This window comes from Sorex fumeus, unplaced genomic scaffold (genome assembly GCF_029834395.1).
Source record: "Sorex fumeus unplaced genomic scaffold, SorFum_2.1 ptg000002l, whole genome shotgun sequence".
In the NCBI taxonomy this organism is placed as follows: domain Eukaryota; kingdom Metazoa; phylum Chordata; class Mammalia; order Eulipotyphla; family Soricidae; genus Sorex; species Sorex fumeus.
The window spans coordinates 5,841,897-5,857,438 of record NW_026606059.1 but is presented as its reverse complement, the minus strand read 5'-3'; the positions used below and the strand labels follow the sequence as shown (position 1 = coordinate 5,857,438).

The 15,542-nt window shown below is 52.1% G+C and overlaps 1 protein-coding gene across 1 annotated transcript in view; it reads right to left on the bottom strand.

Annotated features, from left to right (window-relative positions):
* The window catches only part of TGS1 (trimethylguanosine synthase 1), a 39,482-nt gene that overhangs the window by 12,927 nt on the left and 11,013 nt on the right, over positions 1-15,542 (bottom strand). Inside the window, exons 6-12 of the mRNA XM_056112495.1 lie at positions 14,478-14,564; positions 11,654-11,828; positions 9,141-9,435; positions 7,091-7,243; positions 5,557-5,700; positions 4,356-4,572; positions 2,667-2,745 (exon numbers count right to left, since the gene is read on the bottom strand). Coding sequence (XP_055968470.1) covers positions 2,667-2,745; positions 4,356-4,572; positions 5,557-5,700; positions 7,091-7,243; positions 9,141-9,435; positions 11,654-11,828; positions 14,478-14,564 — 1,150 coding nt within the window. The remainder of the gene's footprint in view (positions 1-2,666; positions 2,746-4,355; positions 4,573-5,556; positions 5,701-7,090; positions 7,244-9,140; positions 9,436-11,653; positions 11,829-14,477; positions 14,565-15,542) is intronic.

Genomic DNA, 15,542 nt, shown 5'->3' with positions numbered 1-15,542 from the left:
GGGGAGGGGAGCAGATGAGGAGCAATGGGGTCAGCCAGGGGCTGCAGGCACAGAGCGCAGCTACGGGACGAGAGAGACACCCGAGACAAGAGTCACCAGCACCGGAGCCCGGCCACGAGCTGAACACCTCACCTCAGCGAGGGGCCTGGTGGTGGGGGCGCACAGGGGGCACCTGGGAACACTGGAGGGGGAGGGACACTGGCCACGGGGTCTCTCCCGCGATGTCAAAACGCAACTGTGAACAATTATGTAGACCAGGGCTTAGTTAGCACTGGAGTCTGCCCTTCCGTTGTTCATCAATTTGCTCGAGTGGGCACCAGGAACGTCTCCATTGTGAGACTTGTTGTTACTGTGTTTGGCATATTGAAACATCATGGGTAGCTTGCCAGTCTCTGCTGTGTGGGCGGGATACTCTCGGTAGCTTGCCGGGCTCTCCGAGACAGGCGGAGGAATCGAACCCGGGTCGGGTAGGTGCAAGGCGAACGCCCTATGCGTTGGGCTATCGCTCCAGTCCACGGCTTAGTAATAATAGTAAAAAAGAAAAGAAAATGTCAAGAAACAGAAGAAGGCGCTGCTCACTGAGGAAGCTGGAGACTGGCCCAGACCCCCGGCCACGTCCACGTGGGGGAACAGCCGCCAGGACAGGCATGTTCTCCACGGTCCCCTCCTCCCTCCTGCGACAGCCCAGAGCCCAGAGCTGCAGAACTTGGCTGCAGGAACAGGACAGCCCTGCCCTACAGGGTGCCCGGCTGTGCCCAGGGCGGAGTTTGGGGATCACGATGGGGCCAGTGGCCCCCCGGTCTGTCCCTTTACCATTGCCACACCCGGGAAGGCCTCAAGGTGCCCCAAGCACCAGTCAGTTGGCTTGGTCTGCGGCTGGCTTCGGGTCTCTGGCTTCTCGGGAGTTCCAAGTCCCAAGATTCTGGCCACGTCTCCCTCCTTTCCCACTACTTGACAATGGCCCTAGTCCAGTGAGACAAAACCTCCGAGGACCGCAGCCGTGTCACCGAAGAAAAACAAACCAGTGATAAAAAGCGATACTCCAAATGCAGAGAGTGGAGCAGATCACGAATTTAAACTTCTGTTCATCACATGTGGAAAGGAGGAAAGAAAACAGGGGGTTGACAGGATAGCACAGCGGGGAGGGTGGCTGCCTCGCACCCGGCCCACCCGGGTTCTATCCCCGGCATCCCATATGGTCCCCCAAGTACCGCCAGGAGCAAGCCCTGAGCGCTGCTGGGTCACTGTCACTGTCCTCCCTGAGCACTGCTGGGTCACTGTCACTGTTCTCCCGTTGTTCATCGATTTGCTCGAGCGGGCCCAGTAACGTCTCCATTGGAGACTTTGTTGTTACTGTGTTTGGCATATCGAATACGTCACGGGGAGCTTGCCAGGCTCTGCCGTGTGGGCAAGATACTCTCGGTAGCTTGTGTGACCCCCAAAAAACTTAAAGAAATAAACAATTCAGAGTGTATCTATTGAGCTGGGTCAGGGTTCAGGGGCTGAGCACACACTGCACAGAGATGGGTCCCGGGTCCAAACTCTGGGACCGCACAAGCCCCGGGTGGGTGACAGCCAAGAGAGGGTCCTGAGCACGGCCCCAAGAGCTGCCCCAGCAACGAGGCCGAGGCCCCAAACCACACAAGAGACCAGAAACATCAAAGCAGGAGAGAGTGTTTCCCCCGAGAAATGAGCTAGCGGGAACCCGGACTGAGGTCAGCTCCCAGACAACAGGGAAAAGGCAAAATACCCCAGAACGTGTCATAAAGGACTGATAACCACATAACAAAATATCCCAGGAAGAGGACAAAAGATGAGATGGCAGTTGAAATGATGGAGAAAAATTCTCTTAAACAAGAAAAAAGAAAACCCCATGGCAAAGTTCTAAATGAAAGGAGCCAACTCTGAAGGGCCCCAGGCAGAAGGGAAAAGGCATTTCCGAAATTAGAGCCAAACTCAGAATAAGAAAGAGATTTCAATAGTTGCTTTAGCGGGAAGCAGACACTGAGCGTTTACAGACAGACCGACAGAACCGTGAAGGGCAAGAAATCTTCACGTGGCAGTTTCTGCAGCAGATCTAACACTCAAAGGAAAAGAAATAACCGGATTTCAACATTCACGGAGCATGGTCAGGTCATAACCAGATCTCAATGTTTCCGGAGCATGGTGGGCAGGACACTTGCTGGGCACGCAGGTGGTTCCGGTAGGATCCCTGCATCACAAAGGGTTTCTTGGGCCCCACCAGGAGGGATCCCCAAGTGCAGACACCAGGAGTGAGCCCTGAGCAATGCTGGGTGGGACCCCCAAATCAAAAAAATAAAATAAAATGTTTGTGGTAGGAATGAAACAAGGACATAACGGTCAGTTAAGCGTCCAATACACCAATGTTAATAGTTAAAAGGTGATTTTGAATCAATTAAGGTGTCTTCTATTCCTATTTAGGCTACTGTTTTCAAGGCTATCCCAAACCTGTCTCCTGCAGGCAGTTTTCTAACGGCAGTTCGGCGAGCGTCGGCTGCTTTAACCATCCTTCCGATACTCAGGACTAGAAGCGGAGTGTGTCCACTTACTGCTGTGTCTCAGGACTGTTCCCCAACATCCCACCGAGGGGAAGGCCCTTCGTCAGCTCTGCTCCCACAGGCTAAGCCTTCTTCCGAGCTGCTTACCTGGTCAATATCAGCATTTCTTGGAAGAAAATAAACAATATTATTGGTGATCTTCTGGGAAAGTCTAAAAACTTCAAAGGTGAAGAGCAATTAAGGAAAAGTCACAAAAAAACGGGTGAATTTCAGATCAGTCCACTATATATTCCTTGGCACCTGCCTGTGTCTGCAAATGGAAGAGGAAGGGACAGACACCCTGAGGCCTCTGCTGGAACCCAGGGCAGGGCTGGGTGGGGGCTGACCCAGCCTGCACGCTGGCCCGGACAGGTCAGAACTCAAGCGAGATCCCTCCCATCAACTGAGACCTTAGGTGCGTAGGACCTACAGACTATTGTTTCGGTGGTCTCTCAATTATTGTGGAAACAGGAACATGAGGCGAGTAGAACGTCGCCTTCCCAGGAAACCGCCAAGACTCACAACCCTGGCCATCACATTTTGCATTTAACATCTTTCTTTTTTTGGGTCACACCTGGCAATGCACAGGGCTTCCTCCTGGCTCTGCACTCAGGAGTCATTCCTGGCGGTGCTCGGGGGACCATATGGGATGCTGGGAATCGAACCTGGGTTGGCCGCGTGCAAGGCAAACGCCCTACCCGCTGTGCTATCGCTCCAGCCCCGCATTTAATAGCTTAAACTGCGATTCAGACACGCTTCCTTTCCCAGCCAAACCTGACTCTTCGGGGAGGAGAGCCAACAGTGCACGCTTTTGTTTCTGCAGCAAAGGTCGGCTGTGGCTGGATCTGGGCCGAGGAACAAGAAAGACTTGAGCCACACGGAGAAGGGGCAGTGAGTGCCGGGTAGGAATTTCGAAGAATGGTCGCCCTGAGTCTAGGGGAATTCCTCATTTCCAGACAATCATTCCAAACAACGGATACTTTCTAATTCTTGTTTTAGCAAAACCCCACAGGAACCCAAACTGGCCATTACTTTTGAGGGCAATCGCTACTTCATTTTTTTTTTTTTTTTTGCTTTTTGGATCACACCTATTGATGCACAGGGGGTCCTCCTGGCTCTTCACTAAGAAATTACTCCTGGCAGTGCTCGGGGGACCCTATGGGATGCTGGGAATTGAACCTGGGTCGGCTGTGTGCAAGGCAAGTGCCCTAACTGCTGTGCTATTGCTCCAGCCCCTGCTTCATTTTTTATTTATTTTTTGCTTTTTGGGTCACACTGAGTGATGCACAGGGGTTACTCCTGGCTCTGCACTCAGGAATTACTCCTGGCGGTGCTCGGGGGACCCTATGGGATGCTGGGAATAGAACCCGGGTCGGCCGTGTGCAAGGCAACGCCCTACCCACTGTGCTATCACTCCAGCCCCCTGCTTCATTTTTTAATGTTTTCTTTTTTCTTTTGGCTTTTTGGGTCACACCAGTGATGCACAGGGGTTACTCCTAGCTTTGCACTCAGGAAATCAATCCTGGCGGTGCTCAGGGGACCACATGGAAGGCTGGGAATCAACCCGGGTTGGCCGCGTGCAAGGCAAACAAACACCCTACCCGCTGTGCTATCACTCCAGCCCCTTAATATGTTTTTAATGCTAAAAAATTGGAACCTTATTAAGTGCTCTAGCTGATAACTCTTCTTTCCATTTACCCTCCTCCCTTTTCTTCTTTTCCAAGACCCGGGTCCAAGTAGTCATCGCCGCCCCCTGCCCTGCGGCTGTCCACAGGACACTGAGCCCTCAAAGGATATCCGTCCGGGGACATCATGGTCCTGATGTCGAAGATCTCGGCGGTGGCATAGTCGGGCCCGCCCCACGGAGGGCTGAGGAACACCACGTCGGCCTTAAGGTCAGGCGCCAGCAGCAGGAAGTCTCCGCAGATGAACTCTATCCTGTCCGCCACCCCGTAGACCTCTGCGTTGTTCCGAGCAAGGTCGATCTTCACGGGATCAATGTCGATCGCGATCACTGAAAGAAAGGGGCGAAGAGGCGAGAGGAGTGGGGTGACACGAACGTCGGGTCACCCCAGAGCTTGTCTGCTGGGTCTCCTGCTCATCTGCTGTGCAAGAATGCCAGTCACTGAAGAGAGGCTGTCACACATGCCAGAGAGAGACTTGCATTGCAGTTTTTAGTGTAATGCAGTGAAGGTTCACCTGTGCTACAGAAGGAAAAGGAGCATGAAGGACGTGCTCTCAAAAGTTAGCTGGGAACCAGGGATAGTACGGTGGGGTAAAGTGCGTGCCTTGTATGCGGGGGACCTGGCTTTGATCCCCAGTACTGCATACGATCTCCCACTAGGCTGCCAGGAGGGATCACTGAATGCAGAGCCAGGAGTCACCCCTGAGCACTGCTTGGCAGGACCAACACAACCCCCCCCACTGCAAAAAAAAAAAAAAAAAAGCCAAACACTGATACGTGGGGCTGGAGAGATAGCATAGCGGGGAGGGCATTTGCCTTGCACGCGGCGAACCCGGGTTCGATTCCCAGCATCCCATATGGGCCCCTGAGCACCGCCAGGAGTAACTCCTGAGTGCAGAGCCAGGAGTAATCCCTGTGCATTGCCAGGTGTGACACCCCCCCCCCCCCCCGGAAAAAAAAAAAGACACGCTTAAACCATGACGGGGCTGGAGAGGCTGGTCATGCACATGGCTGACCCAAGTTTGATCCCCGGCATCCTGTAACGCATCCTGAGCACCGCCTGGAGTGATCTTGGGGTGCAGAGCCAGGAGTCAGCCCTGATCCCGGGGTACAGACCCAGGAGTCAGCCCTAAGCATTGTTGGATGTGTCCCCATCAAAAAGAAGGATTTTTTAATGAAATGCTTACTACTGTTATTTTCATTGTTGGTATTAAGTTACTACTTGTATACTGAATCTCATCCAGGAGAGGAAGTGTTTACTGGCTAAACGGAGAGTAAAATCAAACAGGCGTTTTTTTGTTACTAGCCAGTTACCTTTCTTTCCGGTCAGGGCAAACTGGATGGTGTTGCCCCCGACTCCACAGAAGGCATCGACGATGACGTCACACTCGAAGGACTGACTGACACGGCCGGCAATGTGCTCGGCGATCTTCTCAGGAGTCACGGAGAACCAGCCCTCTGCAAGGAAGAGCCTCGCGTCAGACAGTCAACGCCAGAGCAAACACGATGCGCTTGGCTACTTTTCCTGGACTTCAAGAAAACTCAGTTTTCCTTTTCTTTTCCCCAAACAGTAAGAATCACCTCATTTCAAAGAGAAGTTCTCCCTAGAGTTAACGAAAAGAAGTCTCCTTCCCAACTTCCTCAGAAAGAGAAGTTTTCTCCTCTCCTGACAACTTCCTCAGGAGTTTGACTTTTGCCGAGTCTTGGACATGCCTCCCACACACGAGGAAAATTTCGACTTTTCTGAGAGGCAGAGATGAGTTTTTGGGAAAATGGAACATGGCTCACTGGCCAACTCCCCACACTCTAGTCTTTTTTTTTCTTTTTGGGTCACACCTGGCGATGCACAGGGGTTACTCCTGGCTCTGCACTCAGGAATCACCCCTAGCAGTGCTCAGGGGACCATATAGGATGCTGGGAATCGAACCTGGGTTGGCCGCGTACAAGGCAAACGCCCTCCCCACTGTGCTATCGCTCCAGCCCCCACTCCAGTCTTCTTAATAATTTCATTCCTCGTGGGGGAAACCATGAAATACACTTGTTTGAAGTTTTTTTGAATCCTGCAGGGGAGGCTCTCCCGACTTGGAGAGTTACCCGAAACTGGCCCGGGGGGGGGGGGGGGGCTGAGAACTGCAGAGGCCTAACCTCGCCATCAAACCCGGTGCCATCCCTGGTGACACTCCACCCCACAACCAAGACCTGGGATGACCCGGAGGCCTTGGGCTCCACCAAGCTTGGCTGGGAATTGCCTGAAGCTGCCGGCCAGGCTGAGACGTCCAGCAGAGGGCGCCAGGCCTCTGGAACACCCACTGGATGATTCTCTTCCCCGCCCCCCTTCTCCTGTGCAATCTCACCAGTGCCTCCACGCTCCCTTTAAAGAACAGATGCATCCCCGTCCAGTCTCGGAATGAACGTGCAGCCTGCACGGAGCTAGCCAAGCCACAGCAGGAAAGGGCGAGAAAGAACTCAATGTTACCCATATCTACTCATTAAACTATCTTTCAGAACTACATGGTCCTTCATCAAATTCTCTCTCTCTCTCTCTCTCTCTCTCTCTCTCTCTCTCTCTCTCTCTCAGGCCACACTCGGTGATGCCCAGGGACTACTCCTGGCAGTGCTTGGAGCAATATGAAATGCCAGGGAATATCGAACCCGGGTCAGTTGCGTGAAAGCCAAGTGCCTTGCCTGCCCTCCACTGGACTATTGCTTCAGATAAATTTTCTCTTTCCTGATCTTATCAATTGGGTTCGATTCCTTATGGTCTCCCAAGCAGTGCCAAGAGCCAGGAGTGAGCCCTGAGCACCGTTGGGTGTGTCCCCCCCCCCCAACCCACCACCATACACCTCACCTCGGTCCAGTTTAATCCCATCATCAAAACGCGAGAAGAGCCGGTACCGCTGGGCCCAGTACTTGGCCAGCTCGGGCACACTGGCGATCTCGGCGGGCATGCTTCTGGCCTTTTTGGCTTTGCTTTTCTTCTTCTTTTTCTTCTTTCCCTCAGCTACAATAAACAGGAATATGCAGAAAACAAGAGTGAAGCTCTAAGAGGTTCCCAGGGACCCGAAGGAACAGTCCAGCCCTGGGACCAATTATGAAGATTATATGAAGATGCCTCCCCCCATTCCCCATCCCCCTCTTTCAAATCACCTCCCCCAGAGGACGGGTGAGGCTCCAGGGGTCACAGCGGTTCTCTGAGCTGGGTCACGACTAAGCTGGGGACCACAAAGCCACACTCAGGCACTGAAACAGGTCGCCTGGGCCAGGCCCAGGAAGGGGCCGTCACGCCGAGGCGGGCTTTCACCCTGTCCAGGCTGCCAGTCAGCTGGGTGGCCTGCTTTCTGCTCCGAGCAGGTGACACTCTGCGGTTTAAGAGATGGCTGTGCCGCTAAGAGTCAGGACAAGAAGTGACGCCGAGGGGCTGGAGTGATAGGGGCGTTTGCCTTGCATGTGGCAAGGTTCAAGAAAGGCATTTTCCTCCACGACTGAGAAACTATAAAGGATCCTAATAATTTATAATGGTTTCATTAGAAAATGTTCAATGAAACAATTCAATAAAATGGAATTCTGTGCCAGAAAAAAATATTTTTACCATATAAAAGAGCCAGTGTTTCATTAGATACAAATGAAAACTAATTTTTTTTTTTTTAATTAGTTTTTGGGCTGGGCTGGAGCGATGGCACAGCGGGTAGGGCATCTGCCTTGCATGTGGCAGACCTGGTGGACCTGAGTTCGATTCCTCTGCCCCTCTCGGAGAGCCCGGCCAGCTACCGAGAGCATCTCGGTATATCTTGCTTGCAAAGCCTGGCAAGCTACCGAGATATTCGTTATGCCAAACACAGTAACAACAAGGCTCACAATGTTACTGGGCCCGCTAGAGTAAATCAAGAACGGGAGGACAGTGCTACAGTGTTACAGTTTTTGGGCCACACTGGTGGTGCTTTTTTTTTTTTTTTGGGGCCATACCTAGCAATGCATAGGGGTTCCTTCTGGCTGGCTCTGCACTCAGGAATCACTCCTGGCAGTGCTCAGGGGACCATATGGGACGCCGGGCATCGAACCCAGGTAAACTGTGTGCAAGGCAAACACCCTCCCCGTTGTGCTACCACTCTGGGCCCTGAATTAGTTCCCCCAGGTAGGCTGGAGTGGTATGTTTGCCTTGCACAAGGTCACCTGGGTTTGATTCCTGGCACCCCAACACTTCCCCAAGCCCTGAGCACTGCCATAAGTAAGTCCTGAGTACTGCCGGGTGGCGCCCAAAACACAAACAAGAATATTTTTTTCCCTAGGAAGGCTGGAGAGTAGAACAGGTTGGAGGCACGTGGCCACAGGGAGGCCTGCAAGGGTCCGAGCCCCGAGACACAGGGTCCTTAACCATGACCACGTCCAGTCGGCAGTGGGCACAGCAGACGCTTCATCACAGACCTCTGGGAGGGGCCCCCGGGGTATCCTGACCTGCCCTCTCCTCCCCCAAACTCCAAACCCAACCACCAGCACGGGAAAGAAGAAACCCCGGGGCTGGAGCGAGTCCAGCAGGTCCGGCCTGCCTGGTATGAGGCCCAGCAGGGTTCCACCCCCGGCACCCCAGAGGGTCGCCCCCAAGGAATAATTCCTGAGTGCAGAGCTGGGAGTGATCCCAAAACAGTCCTCCCCACTCCCGTGAAGGAAACCCAAGGAATCATCAAAAAGAAACACCAGGGCAGGGGGCTAGGAAGTGGCCCTGTGGTCCAGGGACAGGCTCAAAAGCTTCAGCTCCCAGATGAGATCGCTATTGACTCAGAATCCTCAGGCGGGAGAGGGAGCGGGTAGGCGGAGGAGAGCTGTGACTCCTGAGGCAGAGGTGGCCTGTGACACCCCAGGACTTACTAATGTCCTCAGTCGGGGGCTGTGCTCGGCCTTACCTTCTGCTGCCATCCGCGGGGGGTCGGGTGCGTCCTGAGCACTGCAAGCCAGAGCATCCGTGCCAGCCGCCACCGTGCTCCCTGCTTCAGTGCTCTCTGCCTCTGGGTCTCCAGCGGAAGCTAAGGGGCAGCTTTCCTGTGCCTCTTGGCTGCTGGTGTCCACTGGACCCTCCCCACTTTGGACGACTGTTTCCTGCCCTTCGGAGTCGCTGCTGGAACAAGCGTCCTGAGAGTCGGGCCCTGGCGAAGGCTTCGCGTCCAGCGGCTCACTGACCCGTTTGAGGAATTTCTCCACCTGGAAATGTCGAACACGAGTGAACAGATTCTGAATCACAGTGGCTCTGACAACGCTCTCACATCAGCTACCCCGAGCAAGGGATTCCCAACAAGCGTCACCTCCTTTTCCGCATGGCCCTGGAGAAAATATCCTTCTGGGGGAGGCTGGAGGGAGTACAGATGTACGGGCTGGCCGTGTACACAGCTGACTCCAGTTTGACCCCTGGCACTACCCTGGGTTTCTGGACCACTGCTGGGAGTGATCCCAGAGCACGGAGCCAGGAGTCGGCCCTGAGCACCACTGGGTGTGGCCCCCTCATACAAAAACAAAATAATCTTCCCTTGAGGGAAAAATAAGTGTAACTGTTTTCAGCAGGAAGTATGAGAAGAAAAGAGAGAAAAGAAGGAGCTTCATAAGAAAGAAAGAAAAACACATGGAGAGGACCGCTACTGTGCTCAGGGCCCACTCAAGGCAGTGCTCAGGGCTCACTCCTGGCGGTGCTCAGGAGATGAAATATGGTGCCAGGGATTGACGTGGGTGATTCCACGGTATAACGCGTCAAAAATGCATTTAAAGGGAAAAAAACTCAAATCAACACACATTATGTTTTAACGTAACATATAGTAACTTCCTGTTATCAATTGACACTAGAAGTATAAAGCAGAAATGCTCTTTCCATCAACTCCTGTGTTGTGCAATACAACAATTTAAAAGTGTCCTTATTAAGGAGAAGGGACCACCAAGTCAATGAAGGTTGGAAAAAATCATTTGGGATGGGAGATGTGTGCTGAAAGCAGATAAAGGACCAAACCTGATGGCCTCTCAGTATCTGTATTGCAAACCATAATGCCCAAAAGTAGAGAGAGAGGATGGGGGGAAACTGTCTGCCATGGAGGCAGGGGGAGGGGTGAGATGGTGGGGGGATACTGGGGCCATTGGTGGTGGAGAATGTACACTGGTGGAGGGATGGGTGTTCGATCATTGTATGACTGAAACTCAAACATGAAAGCTTATAATTGCATCTCACGGTGATTCAAATACACACACACACACACACACACACACACACACGGAAAAAAATGTTGTTCATTGGTTAGTCGTTGGTTTCTGTTTTTCAAGTCAGACAGGGAACTTCCCACCATGGCCAGGTCAATGTGTATGACACGGCGCTCGGCATCAGTGATGAACTCTTACAGACCGACTGTCAACCTGCGAGAACTTGAGCAGAGGCATCGGAACTCCATCAAGGCTCAGCGTCAGAGGACACTTGCTTCCCTGCATTTTCTTTAGTGAGAATATTTTCCTATTCCTAAAGCCAGTGGCGTAAAGTAAGAAAGGTGGACAATAACCCAGAACGTTCCACTGTGAGGCCCGTGCCTGACATTGGACGTATCCACGGGGCCGACGGCCACCCTGTCTCCTCGGAGTCCTCAGCACTTCACAGAGATGAACACGGGGAGATGCAACGGATTATCAAAATCCTGCACACCTGGTTAGGCTGATACTGGGACAGGTGCCTCAAGACAGGAGCAGGGGCGCTAAGATACCTATCACCCGACAGCCCGTGCACACTTACTGACGCACAAGAGTGTACGCGCTGCTACACTTTACCACCAACAAGCAACCGATCCAAAAGAGTAAAACCAGAGTTGGCAATAACCTGCAGCACGAACTGGAAGGACGTGAACGTCGGGGGGGCGAGTGTGCCCACAAGTGTAGAACCCAAGTCTTCCCAGGGTAAAGGCATCTTTGGTTTTGGGGTCCTGCCTGACAGGGCCTGGGGGTCATGGGCTGCTGGGACTTGAACCTGAGTCTACCACAGGGCTCCAGCACGCTGAGTTCTCACTCAGGTCCCGAGAGGGAGATTCTGTTCAACTGCCCGGAAGCACTCCTGGAGTTCACGCAACGGGATGCTCTTCCAGTAACGGGAGAACTGGGTCAAGTCAGAGAAGTTCCATCTCCTCCACCCCCGCCCCCCGCGGCCAGGTACAGCCAAGTGCCCCGAGCTGGAGAACATTCCAGACAACAAGGCGAGTCATCCCCTTTCCAGAGACGCCACCACCCTGCAGTTTCTCACCCCAACTCACTCTTCTCTGACTACAGCTCAGAAAACACATGCCTTCAGGAAGCAGGCAGGAAAGAATTTTCCGAAGCGTTTTCAGAAAGAAAACAGTGTTCCTCTTTGCAAACCTCCAGGTTAGGAGTCTATCTGGAAACGAACAGTATTGACACACACCTTACTCAAAGTCTTGCTTTTCTTCAAACCTCCTTTTTCTGACTCTTCGGCAAAGAAGATATGTGTGTTTTTCATATTTATTTGTCGTCGCATGTCCAAGAACTTCGACTTGTACTTCACGTTCTTCTGCAGGTATCTGACCTTTCGATGGCTGAAATCTGAAATTCCACCGTACCTGTGACCAAACCAGAAGAAGACGCCTGAAATCTTAAGTCTGATGAGCTTGTTTCTTTGAAAGGAGAGAATAAAACAGGTTTTGCCATTTTTCTATCAGCAGTTTCATTTTAGTTGTTTTTCTAAATACAAACATTAGGAAATAAAGTTCCAAGCGCAGAGCAACGAGGACTAGCTGGGTTGTTAATTCTCAAGTAAACGTGGAAGAGCGAAGATAGGAACAACGACCTATTGAAAGCAGAAATTCCAAAGCAAAATTTGAAAAACGACATATAGCCTGTTGCATGCTGAGAAAGTTATCATTTTTCTTGTGGTAAGGGGGATACCAACACTTTATACAGACAAGGGGAAATTTAAACCATTTAAATTGAATCATTAAATTTTCTTTTGGTGCGGGATGGGATGGGGGGGGCAGGTGGGATTGGGCCTCACCTGGCAGAACTCAGGGTTTACTCTAAGCTCAGTGCTCAGGGCTCACTCCTAGCAGAGCCTAGGGAATCATGTGGTACTGGGGAACTCTCTGCTTCAACAGCAAGGGAAGCATCTAACCCGCCGCACCGTCTCTCCCGCACCTGAACTCTCGGAGCAGATCAATCGGAGAACTTTCCCGATTACCAAAGAGATGAGAGAATGTGTGTGGAGCTCTCCTTCGGAATCCTGCCAGCCCTCACGACCTGCTCTGAAACCGCCTCTGACCACATCAAGTCTCCTTTCACTGCCTCTCCTGCCTACGCACTCTTAGATACTTGGCGGCAAAATAGAAAACTTAGCCGTCATATTAGAGAAGCGTTTAGCCATATTACAAATTTTATACAAAGCATTATCTTCTCTTCAGGGTGCTCTAACTAAAAGAATAGCCAAGGGCCGGAGCAATAATATAGTGGGGAGGGCCTTTGCCTTGCATGTGACCGACCCGGGTTCAATCTCCAGCATCTCATATGGTCCCCCCAAGCACCGCCAGGAGTAATTCCTGAGTGCAGAGACAGGAGTAATCCCTGAGCATCACTGGGTGTGACCCCCAAAAGCAAAATAAATAAATAGAAGAAGAGCTAAGTTTAATTCCAGAATATCCATCTATAAGTGGAGACTAGCAAGAGTCACCGGGTAACTTTGCAATGAAATAAAATAAAAACTTTGCAATAAAATAACGTAAATAAAATAACATAAATTCTGCCAGGAATTTAAACATGGCAATATTAGGAAAACCTTCTATCGTAGCAATCTTTATGTACTTTAGCCTTGAAATGATTACAATGAACTCTGATCACTCTGAAATACCATGGGACAGAAAGCTATTAGAATAGCGTTCTAATTTTGGACATGCAGTTGCAAACTAATTGTATTCGACTTGATGACAGCGTATCTTTAGAGGTGGGGAGTAAGTCAGGGCCTCCTCACCCCTGCCCAGCCTGAGATCAACCACCGAGTCACAATTTCAATCCATGAACCCTGCCCGTAAGACAACCCTGAACTCTCTGCCCTTTCGTGCCGGTTCCTACATAGGCGATCCGCTAAAACTGAACTACTCACAAAGGAGGTCTCAGCCCTTAGAAACGTCAGACCTTGATCTTGACTTAAATCACTAGGTGCAAGGTCGGGAGATGGCCAAGTGGCAGAGCACAAATCTCATAATCTCATCGCCGGGAGGAACCCAATGGTCTTTCGTGTGCTCTTAGGCCTCAGCTCAGTCTTCATGGCGAATGCAGTAGGCCCGTGAGTTGAGCAGACTGTCTGGGCGTTTAATCCCAGACAGAGAACATTTTATCTTCCATGCATGAATGTTCAGACAGTTATAGTTCTAACAGAATACTTTCAAGAGGTACTTAAGGTCAACACTCTCTCTCCCTCCCTCTCTCTCTCTCTGACCTTCAAAGGATGAAGGATTGAACTATGGTTGAGCTATTATAGCGCATGCATGGCTGTACCCTTGATAACCTGTAGGGCGTGAAGGGCTCCAGAACCACGCTGGGAAACTACCGAGGTCCGGTGGACACGCAGGGCTGCCCGAGAAGACAGGCCCCTGAAAGGACCCGGGAGAGGTGTGTGCTGGGCGGGGGGCGGGGGGACGACGGTCAGTGTACATCGATGAGGGGCTGAAGGGGTGTCCTGTGTGTCTATGACTATCACCATGAAACACATGGGCAGGTGAGGGGCTCTGGGCCCAGCGCTGGCTCTGACAGGCAACGACCCGAAGGGAGGATTCCTTTCTGTTATTCGTAGCAATTGGGTTTTCCTAATCCTACAATCAAGGAAGAAAAAAAGGTCGCCGCAGATTGGAACTTTTCCTGGCTTGTGCACCCAGTGCTTCAGGTACGTACTGAATACACGTGAGAGGCACGGGGAGATAAGAACTGAGCTTAGAAGCGTCAGGAGTCGGGTTCGAATCCCCTTTCCCGAGAAGTGGTACGACCGTACCAAATCACAACCACAAAGGCTGGAATACCCCGGGTAGCTCTGTGACACCCGTCTTAGACACGCCGTGCAGAGTAGCTCCACCGTCACCACTGAGAGGAGAGGGGAGTGTTTCCACGGCTCCAACTAACATGACATCAGAGTCACAATCACTCGCAGGTATCTGCGTGTTGGGGAGCTTCAGGCTAGCTGCCGTGGGGGGATTTGTGGGTGACAACCATTATTTATCTAGCATTACTTTTGTCCGGAACCATGCATGAATCCGAGGAGCGCGCCATCGTCATCGAGGTCGGAATCCGGGCTCTCATCCACTTCCAGTTCGTGGCTAAACAAATCAGGAGAAGGAGAGAGTGATGAGGTGGGGTGACTCAGTCTGCCCACAGTTCCTGCAAGCACCCAAAGGCCTGAGGGCTGTCCGCCTTAGTTCACGGTGCCAGAACGCCAGGGAGACGGGGACCTGAACCAGGTTTCTCCCAACGAGACAAAGCACTGAGCGCTGTCTGCACACAGTAATACCCACAAAGCCCTTAAGTCACGCCACACCGGGGGCAGGGCAGGACAGCTGTGGCCTTCAAACCTCTCTTTTAGAGTGGGATCCTTATATTTTCTTTGAAAGCGAGCAAGGAGGGGCTGGAGAGTTGGGCCAGGGGACAAGGGCTTGCCTTTACAGGATCTTGGGCACCAAATCTGGTTCCCTGAGTATGGAGTCTGGAGCAAGCCGTGGGCCCCGCCACAGACAAACGAAGAAGGAAGATGGGGCACTGTGAGATGAGCCAACTCTACCCTCCCAGAGACACAGAGAAGGCGTCGATGCCCTCGGACGAGAAACGGTGGCAGGACCCGAGGAAGGTCTCGGTTTGACCTGCCTCAAAGAGCCCAGGGTCTTCCTGTGTGTCCAGCGCTTCTCTCGTGACCGTAATCTACCAAGCACACCTGGACAGAAGCACGCAGGCCAACGACTCTTGGGAGAGGGGAACGTGGGAACTGCCATTGCTCCCCCAGAGGGAGAGCTTCCATGTCACCCGTCCCCACAGACAGGACCACGCACACCCACACTTTTCTGGAGAGGGACCGTGTGACCCGTCACGCAGACATTCTCTGCAGAGGAAACGTGTGACTTGCCTCCTCTTTTTTTTTTTTTTAAATTTTTATTAGTGAGACACCATGAGGTACAGTTGTAGACTTACAATTTTTTGTGCTTGGATTTCAACAATTATACAATGGTCAAATATCCATCCCTCCACCAGTGCCCATTTTCCACCACCACGGATCCCAGTATCCCTCCCACCCCCCCTTCCCCCCC